The 10,263-nt window shown below is 44.7% G+C and overlaps 2 protein-coding genes across 3 annotated transcripts in view; both read right to left on the bottom strand.

Annotated features, from left to right (window-relative positions):
* Positions 1-371: 371 nt before the first annotated feature.
* On the bottom strand, positions 372-1,401 carry timm10 (translocase of inner mitochondrial membrane 10 homolog (yeast)). The gene is made up of 2 exons (XM_067250844.1): positions 1,209-1,401; positions 372-747 (listed from the first exon to the last, which is right to left on the bottom strand). The coding sequence occupies exons 1-2, from the start codon at positions 1,277-1,279 to the stop codon at positions 552-554; spliced, it is 267 nt and encodes an 88-aa protein (XP_067106945.1). The 5' UTR covers positions 1,280-1,401; the 3' UTR covers positions 372-551.
* A 7,197-nt stretch (positions 1,402-8,598) lies between these two features.
* The window catches only part of ctnnd1 (catenin (cadherin-associated protein), delta 1), an 11,345-nt gene continuing 9,680 nt past the window's right edge, over positions 8,599-10,263 (bottom strand). For both annotated transcript variants that reach the window (XM_067249804.1, XM_067249803.1), the window contains one exon: positions 8,599-10,263. This exon is cut by the window's right edge and continues 679 nt beyond it. The gene's annotated coding sequence lies outside the window, so the exon portion shown is untranslated.

Consider the following 10,263-nt stretch of genomic DNA (forward strand, 5'->3'; position numbering starts at 1 on the left):
CTGGTCCACAAAACTTGATTTGACTCCTGGGTGAACTTTGCAGTCCAAATCTTTGAGAACCCAGACCTGATTAGTTTCATGGTGGCAATAAAGGAAACTTTATTTACTTCTTGATGAAACCTTGTAATGGTCAATGCCAAAAGAGCATGATCATCAGCCTTTAAAGAGTTAACTATGCATAGTGTCTCTTCAGTATAAATAGAAATTACTTGACTCACATCAGAAGTGCAACCAGTTTTTATAACAGACATAAATTAACTCCAAGTACCCCCCCCCCCTCCCCAATGCATCTCCATTTCTCTCCTCCATAACACTTTGGACCCTACTCCCTCACTTTCAATGGACGGCCCCAATGACCCCACACCCCCTTACCCTCATCCCAACTCTCAGTGAAACCCCATTTCTGACAGGACAATCCCTGTCCCATCTCTCCTCATCTCCTCTTCAAGCAAGTCAACTTCTACCCCACCCCCTCTTGCCTCCTTCTTCAAACCCCTTCTACTTTCCCTCGCTTTCTAATCCCATTCTCCTCTGTCTGTTTCTCCATCCCTCTATCCGCTTCCGACAGCAGACTTCCTCATCATCTCCTCATCCTGCACGGAGAGCTCAGTGAGTTTGCGGCCCAGCCTCTCGTGGAGGTCCAGGTACTTGGCCACACAGCGGTCTAGGCACACCGCCTCGCCCTTCGCCAGCTCCGCCTCTTTGTAGTGGGGGGGCACGCACTTCCTGTGGCAAGCATTGGTCATCCTGGGAGAGGAGGAAGAAAAGGAGGCAGAAGGGATGGAGGGAGAAGTGGGTAAGGTAGGGGTCATCAATATGCACAAATTCTGGTAAGATCACAACAGTCGTGATCTACCAATGTTCATGAATGCTAGCAAGGGAAAACACAATAACATGATAATGTAGCGTTAAATATATTGTGGGTGTCTTTGGGGTGTAAATTCACTGTACACTGTAAACATAGTTATGAACAAATAGAAACACTGTCACAACGTTTTGCTGGTTACCCATGTCCCATAACCGTTCAAGAACATAAGCTTGTTGTTCAATATTTTCCCATACCAGTAAGAGCGATCAGATTTCACACTTACTTAGCTTGCTATTTATCTAAAACACGAGGGAGGCTGAGTCAAACATAATTAAATAACACGTAGCAAAAGGAAGCTAGGTCGAAAGCTAGCTACTATTAACTTGATAGCCAGCATTACCTATTATACATATCGGCCATCATTTCTACTTCTAGCTCCGCCGCCAATTGCTGTGCCTTCAGAGGGTCCATGTCTGATTCAAGACTGCTCCGGACCCGACGTTCACCAAAGCTAAACCGTCCAAATGACCACAAACAGCGGCTAACCGGCACTGCTTCTGTGGCTCTTCGGTAACCTTCAGAATAGGAGGAAAATACACGTGTTCCCTCCGGTCAGCAATAGACAGCACTAACTTCCGGTGTCAATAAAGTTTAATATTTTGAATAAATGAACCTCTTGATGAGGCATCGATATGTTGCAAAACTAGATCGTATTCAATTAATTTAGGTTTAAGTGGTAAATAATAAAACGTCAAAATATTAACTTGAGTAAAAGTAATTCGAGGAAAACTGAGCTTAATAGTTACTTTAATGAAACAAAATATTTATATTTTAGGCTGCACGGGCAAGCATACCATTAAACCATACACAACACCTTTAGAAGTAGTACATTATAAAGAACTTGTAGAACGCAAAACAAAAACAGCTATGGATAGTATCGGTAAAAACATTAGTGAACCCACTGTTGGATCAACCATGTAATGACCGAATATGTAACAGAAAGGTGGTTGGTAACAGGTCATTCACAAAGACATTTTGAATGATGCACATACAAACCAAAGGAGCATAATTAACTTAATTCTTTCACTTTATATTTTGCAAAGCTTAAAGCAAAACTCACCACATCATGGGTCAATAATTCTAAAAGCTAGCGAGGCCTCACAAAAGTTATATTTTTACACCTTCATAGTGCGAGTGTAGATTTGTGCAGGATTTGAATGGCAAAGGCTAAAATCGAAATTTCACCCACCAGTTGTATGAGACTGGTAAAACTAGGGATACCATTTGTTTTGGTAAAGTTAACAAAGGAATTTCTTTTTAAAAGAAAGTTAGTCTGTCTGATACCCTGTCACATCAATCTCGTTTTCCTCCTCTTCCATCTCCTCCTCAGTGGTAAATTCCGGAACTGTAAGACCCTCCTCCCACACTATTGGCTGTGCGCATGGAGAGCAAACCAGAATGTCAACCTCCACTTCCTCCTCCGGATCAGAGCTTCCTGTTGACCCTGGGGTGACCCTGCAAGAGTTCTTGGAAGATGGGTTCTCTTTACTTTGGGTCTGGTGGTCGGGCAGAGTCATTTTGTTTTTCTGAGACAGGAAGATGGGATTGGGGGTGAGACATCCCATAGTGGCCTTAAAGCCTTCAGTATCCTCCTGTCTGGTGCTCTCTGAAGCTACACAAGCTATAAAAAAAAAAAATACAGGAGTACATGACAAACATATTTCCAGTCAAAAATGTGATGCATTCTTAAAATGTAATATGCTATGCATTTGATACATGGTCTACATCCAAATGTTGAAACATAAAAAGCATGAATGCCAGTTTACCTGCTGCATTAGGCTGAGCTGGCGGATGCTCCTTTTCCAAACTGACCTCATCTACGCCCACATCCATCTCTTCTTTTCCGCTCACGTCTTCGATAGCGGTATAGATATGCCTCCCTTGAATGTCGCCCACCACATCCAACTCTTCACTGGAAATGTCCACATCCATACTGCCTTTCATCTCTTTTTCAATCACACATCTGTCTTCGAGTCTTCTTTTTTCCTTTGAGTTTTTTTCTCTCTCTCCTCTGAAACCCATCTCTGGCTCTCCTCTCTTTGTCATTTTGGTAATCTCACTTAAAGTTGGCAACTGTCTTGTTTTACTTTTGGGGTTAGTGTTCTCACCATATTCCTTGTTTTGTTTCTTTGGAACTAGTTTGGGATCCTCCACGATGGTTATTTCTACTGTTGCTGTGTTCATCTCCAGTGGCAACGCCATCATTCCTTTAAGGTTCTCCAGCATGCCAGTCATAGCCTCTCTTTCTTCATGCAACCTCTTTTTTTTCTCTGATGTTGCCAAAGTCTTGTCTTCTGATTGCTTGCTTGATTTCGCTGGTCGGATGATCTCATTATGATTTTCATCAGTTGTATTTATATTTGCCATATGTGAGCCATCAACAGACAGGAAGATCCCCTCTGTTGATTCCTTCCCGTTGCACTTTTCACTTAGTTTCACTAATTCTTCTTCTATAGTTCCAACATCGTTATCGGATTTGCTCCCTTGTTTCTTCTTCACTTCATCTGTCTTCCTGGTCTTCGGGTGCCGGTGCTTCAGGAGTTCTTGGAACTTTTTCAGAATCACTGTGGGAGGCCGTCTGATTGCGGTCATCTTGTCCTCTGCCGTCACCCCCACTTCCACCGGACTCCGACCCGCTTTCTTTTTTTCGATTTGAGGTCCACCAAGTTCTGGACTGGAGATCTGCAGGTGCACCATACAGGATTGGGATTCTGATCTTGGTTCAGTTCTGAAACCCTCCGTCACATCTACTGCTTTACTAGCAGGCTTCAGCAGGCTTATGATCTGGCCACAACCGGCAGGAGAGGACAGGATCTCTTCTGTTCTGTCCCCTGCTGAACTCACATCGTCTTCCTCCACTTCCACACTTCTCTTTCCATTCCAATACTTTCTGTTCGGTCTGACCCGCCTCTTCACCGATTGGTTTCTTGTTCCTCTATGCTCAACATCTTCTCGTTTGTGACCATTGATAATAGGACCAGGACAGGCTTGTTGGGGGACTTCCTGATCTCCCCGTCTAATCTTTCTAGGCCTTCCACGCTTTCGTTTGGGGACCATAATGTTACAAAGTCTCATTGGCTGAATCCCACTGGCAAGTCCCATTTGCTGAACGATTGAGGCTTTAGTTTCAGAGCCTGAATCGTCCTTTATTTTATGTTCTTGCGGGGAGTCTTGACCATGTCCTACAAAGGAACTCCTTGTTCTCCGGCGGGTGAGGCTAGTTCCACTTGTATCTAACTTCCTTGCCTGGGTTTCTTTTTCTGGGACCTTCACAAGTGTTCTTAGCCTCTCTGATGACCTAGAGTTCATCATTGTATCTGATGCATATCCAGGACATGTCTTTGTAGGTCTGGTGTCAATGTTGCTTCCTTTTACTATGTCGTTGCTGGACAGACTGATAGAACAGACACTCATGTTTATATGGCTCTTTGTTTTGTTCAGGTTTTTTCCCCCCTCACCACTCAGAAAGGTGGCATCACTCTCTTCTAATCTCCTCCTCTTACATATAGGCTCTGTTAACTCTTGTGGTTCCCTCTTTGGATTTGGACCATCATGCACCCCGTTTCTTGTACTTTTTCCTGTCTCGTCTTTCAATTTCTCAGGCTTCAGTTGGACCCCTTTGGAAGTTTTGGCATTTCTTATCTTCTTTTCCCTTACATTTCTTTCCTTCCTCTTGCTACCTGGTGTTGTGCTCCTAAACCAGTTTCCTGTACTGGTATGGTTGGAGCGGCTCAAACATGACAGACGTGACAAGCAATTCTTCGACCTGCAGGGGTATTCTGGATCTTGTAGTGTGGTTGGGCAAATCTCAGAGTGGTGAACCATACATACAAGTGGGTACTGTAGTTCTCTTGGAAACTGGGAGAGCCACGGTGGCCATCTCAGTGAGGGCTGAGGAGCTCTGTGGACATGAGGTGGCGTGGAGTGGTGAAAGGGGGACTGGTGGTTGATCACAGGAGAGGAGGGGGGTTCTGAGTCAATGGGAGACACACATCTTGGCAAACGTAGATCCTCCCAGGTGGGCATGGCAATGGTTTGGCAGGAATGGTTCTCGCTGCCTTGGGACATAGGTATAATGAACTCTGGGAAGCATAGTTCGTTACGGGGGGTGGCCCCCTGGCATGCCAGATGATGTTGCTCGTCATGACCACAGGCTGTTTTGGAATGGACAGCAATGGGGGGGTGCAAACCAGCTCTGGACGGATTGTGTTGTGCCCAGTCCTTGTTGGTACTAGTTTGTCTTGGCGTGGTCTCCTCAACATTAGCGCTTGGACATTCCATAGACAGATTAAAAACATGCTCTCTGGCTGACTGTGAAAGCACCTTCTGTAGAGGACCACCTTGCCAGTGGCCTGCATCTCCCTCCCCAGTGTCTCTCCAAGATGCATGACCCTTGGAAGCTGGGCACTGGTGGCAACTGGGCCTGGTGGGTGCAGGCTGGACTGACATATTTCTGCATTTGGCCTGGTTCTGGTTGCAGTGAGGTTGGTGAGGGTTGGTGTTTGGGTGTTGGTGGGGGGTGGAGGGGTGATGGGCGCAATGGCAGAAAACAGTGAGGGGTTGGGGCTGGACATGAGGGTGGGGATCCGGGGGTGCAGGGTTGGTGCGGGTGGGGACAAAACTGGAGGAGGGTATTGAGTGGAAGGCTGAAAAGGGGGAGAGGGAGGGGAGAAGGAGAAAAGGTTGTAGAAGCTGTGAGTGAAAATGAGATGTCAACCTATGACAGCACAGAATGTGTGTGGGGTATAAATGATCAGGAAGGTATTGCACTGAACAGGAGACATCAAAAAAGGTGAGCATGGCAAATTGGAAAGGTGTGTCGTTATTATAATCAATGGGCTCATCAAGTTACCCATTTCTGTCGATGTCTCGTCCCCGCCTGTTCCGTTGCCATGGGAACATACGCTGGGCGTGGCGCCAACAGAGCCTTGCATCCTGTGGGGCCCCGTATCGTTGTTCAGGTGCTCGCATGCCGGCTCTCTGTCCTGGTGAGGAGACTGGCGCTCGTAGTCCCTCTCCGTGACAATAGGGGGCAGTATGTTCAGCCCCATCATGATGTCCTCTAGTAACTTCTCTATCTGCTCGTCTGACTCCTCTACTGGGGCCATGGTGAGCTGGGGGTCAGCCGGGTCATCGTTGGGGTCGTGGGCCTGGTAAGGTGGGGCTGGTGTTGTGACATGGGCTGGATGCTTCATGAGGAATGTGAGTGGGAGAGAGATTATGACAATATTCCTGAAGCATTTTAAAAATCACATAAACTGCACAGGCTAATTAAACTGCATACGTATGTAACTGTGAGCCAGCTGTATATTTATCTTGCCACCTACCTGTCGTTGAGGGGACCGTATCTTCTCCTGGAGGCTCACAACTTGCCACACCTGTCCTCTGGTCTTCCTCCTAAGCTTCACCTTAATGGAGATCCTGGTCTCCGTGGCCTCCATCTGCAAAACTCTGGACAGGCTCTTCCTCCCCCTCCGACTCTTCCTCCTTTCTTCCTCAGCAACCTCATTGTCATACACCACCCCTGTCGTGGTCATCATCATCATCGCCCATTATCATCACAGATCGGCGATTACTTCATAAATACGATATACTCATCATCACATTCCTTTTCATGTAGGCCTTTCTGTGTAACTCACCTTCTCTTTCAGACTCCCTCATTTCATTTTCTTCTATTCCTCCTGTGATGGTAAGGCTGGGGTCCAGTGTTTCTGTGACTCCCTTTTTCTCCATCTTCCTCCTTGGATACAACTCATTTGTGATGTGTTCCTTAGCTGTTAAGTATTCTGGGTGAGCCCCGTCTCCCTGGGCCACAGGGGGGGCTGCGTCATCGTTTGGGGTAACTGGGAGCTTTGACGAGGAGGTGGGCTTTGAGACGTCGAAGGTAGAATAGGCCCCTGGTTCGAAGTATAGACCAGGGTTTCCTGAGGGCGTGGGACTTCTGAAGGCAACAGTTGATTGGTCGGCAGGTATGGAAGGGCAAGGGACCAGGTGTTGAGGCAGAAAGTTGTTCTGGGGACTCAAAACAGGGGGCCCATCATCACAGAATGAGTTTGAAGATGGGGTCTTATGAAAGGGGGTTGGAAGCTCCGCAAGGGTTAGAGTGTCAGAGTTGACAGTCTGAGTCCCTGTGTTCACACCACTCCTCTCTTCCACCAGAGCGTTTCCATCCGTAACTCTCTCCATCGTCTGCACCTCGACTTCTCGCACCCCTCTCTCTCCAACCTCCGTCTGCATAGCTGCTTCTCTGAACTGCCTTTGCCACTCCTGTCCTTCTGTCCCCCTTTCCTTCAACCCCTCCACTAGGCGGCCTAAACCTAGATGGCCGGCCGCAGCCATCACCTCATCCAGCTCCCTCTCTCCCTAGTCAGATAAGCAGACATATGAACACAACCAAAATCTACTATAAGTTATATTGAACTGCTCTCTCTGACACAGAAAACAGTACATTAAAAAAGTATAATATATCAATCAAATGTATAGAATTCCGACCTCTCCTTCCAGATGTCCTGAGTAAAGGAGGCTCACGAGCTTGAGCAGGGTCTGGGCCCTGACTGTCGGGAGATGGACAACCTGTGGGGATGGTGAAGCAGACAGGGGCTGAGACCGACGGGGTCTGAGGGCTGCCAGGATGCAACCATGGGCTGGGACTGTGACTCCTGCAGTGAGACAGAGAGAGAAACACAGAGAGAAAAAGAGAGGTTTGGTACAAAGGGACAGGCAGGGCTTTTCAGAGAACAGTAATTCTGCCTTCACTCTTATCCATTCTGCTTCTATTCCCGTTGAAAATCATTCAATTGTCAGTGTGCTTTTCTCTCTCTCCAATCAGATTATATATCGCACCTTCCCAAGAAAGCAACACCCTAATTGTACTTAACAGGTAAAGCCCCCCCTCTTCCTTCTCAACCTGCAACCTGTGATTCACCCTCTCCATTCTTCTCCACCCTCCCCTCTTTACCGTCTGTCTGCAACATGGTGTCACAGAAGAGGCCACGATGCTGCTGTCTCTGCAGCTCTCCTAGGAGTCTCTGCTCGTAGTCTGGCAGACGATAACGCCACATCTTCACAACAAAGGGGCAAAGAAAGAGAGTTCATACTTTGCGGAAATTAATGTAAACGTTATGGATGCCCTCACGTATATGCTAATTACACAAATTGGTCAGTAAAATTATTTTAATCATGTGGCTAATTATTTACAAATTACGTAAAACAATCACTTAAAGGACAATAAATGTGGTACTTTTGCTAAAAGTGTAACCCTATTGTATGTTTGGGCAAGTATAGAGCAGCGCATCACTCAAGAGCATGCGATGGATTGGTTTCCTTGCAAGCACGCTCGCTTTTAGCTAACTTTAGCTAGCTACTGATTAAGACAGCTAGGTTGCAGACAGGTATTGCACACAAGCTTACCTTTCGTTATCTAGCCGAGTTTTTGTGATATATTTTTTCTTTGTAAAAATACAATTAATGCAGTAACAAACACCTTTCAAAAGGAAAATGAGTTTATATATGACATATAAGATATATATATCTTAATGACATACAACGTGGGCCAGTTCCCATACGGACGTTTGTTGGTTGATCCGCTTGCACCTGATTCGGAATGGCATTTCACCTAACTAACATGCGGATCTAAACAAGTTCACTTGTAAAGCAAAAACCATTGACAGCGTAGATCTCGAAGAAAGGTCAAAGGGTCAGCTAGCTCGTCACACACACACACACGCGAGTGGGGAAAAAAATCATTTTTTGTTTATTAAAAACAGTATTGCTAGTTACACATTTAATTTATGATAACTTTGTGCAATTTTAAGAGCCAAGGCAAGTAGATAAGGGTTTACTCCTGAATCAGCTTTTCAATTAGTGTTCCAATAACAAATCGCCAACATAGCATGACAGAATGAGTTGTTTTTGCTAGTTTTGTGTTTAATTAAAATATATAAACTGTAAATGTTCTCAATCCAAAAATAAAACTGATTGCATATGCGTTCATCCAAAATACCCCAAACAATTAAACCCCAAATAAAATATAAAAAAGGAATACATAAAACCATAAAAATTAACAAATATTCTCTTGTATTATATAGTTAAATGTGCTTTTTATTTGTATTTCTGTACTTTATCTAAATAACTAGAATCTAAATCAGATTTGCCCCCATAGTCAGATTTCCCCCCCATAGATTGAAACAAACGTGCCAATTTTAACCCCTTGTCTGCCACAATCCCCGTTTACCCCAACAAGTACACATTCTACATTGCGACAGATTCTGAAAAGAGGAATTCTCTGAACATTCTAGAACCCTTCCGGAAGGCAACTTGTTTTTACATTTCAACACATCATTGATGATCATTAGTGTTGGTCTGGCATGACGCAAAAATACATCTAAATAAAAAAGGAAAACAAAACAAAAGCCACAAACATCACCCCTAGTGCTTTTTAATTATCCACTCAGTAAATATCTACATCTTGCTCAGCACATAGAATAGGGAACAAGCACTAAAGGAACGTAAAAAACCTAGAAGGCGTACTGTGTTGTAGCTACTGGTTACAGAACAATGATGGGTTCCTTCAGAAGCCTGAATTCTACAGGCCTACAACAGGACTAGAAATAATCTTAGGACTACAAGGCCTTTGGGGAAACTCTACCCAGGAGTCTTAAAGAACAAAGAATAGTTTGGCTCCATTTATTGTCCCTGGTCTCTGACATTCATCCACCGATTAGACTACTCAACAAGCGAGGCACTCCAGTTAGCAACACAGACTTTTTGTTAGAGGCAGTCTCATATGTACACATTCATATTTATATATATGTAGAGAAAGATTGACAAAGTTGCAGATAGAAAAAAAATGCACTCACTGAATCAACAACAATCAAAATCATGGTTTCTCTGAAAACTTCACAAGAATCAGAGATAGGGGTTTGTTAAGATGGGCACGTCTCCTTAAGAGCAGATATGATTCTGTACATGACAGAATTTGTTTAAATGTTCCATCAGGTACAAAAAAATGAATTTGGCATTATAAAGTCAAATGTACGCACAATGACAATGAAAGTCAGTGGCCTTTGAGCCCATAAACCACATTGGCTCACTAACCAACGGCATGTCATTGCATGTGTGACAACTCCTTCCTCTGTGGGACTAAATAACAGCCCACTTTTGGAAAAAACGCACCCTATCCAATCTCTCCGATCTCCTTCCCCCGAAAACAAAACAGCAGTATTAATTAAAAAAAAGCAACCCTAGTGCTTCAGTATGACATCTGCATAAGTTGGCGTAAAGCAAGGTATCAAGAAACACTTTGTATAAAGTTTCAGCTTCAGTGGGGTCACATTTGGCACGCATACATCACTGTAGCAAATGCAGCAATGCACAGGAAATCCCAGAACGACGTC

The sequence above is a fragment of the Osmerus mordax genome, chromosome 14 (assembly GCF_038355195.1).
Source record: "Osmerus mordax isolate fOsmMor3 chromosome 14, fOsmMor3.pri, whole genome shotgun sequence".
NCBI classification, from domain to species: Eukaryota; Metazoa; Chordata; class Actinopteri; order Osmeriformes; family Osmeridae; genus Osmerus; species Osmerus mordax.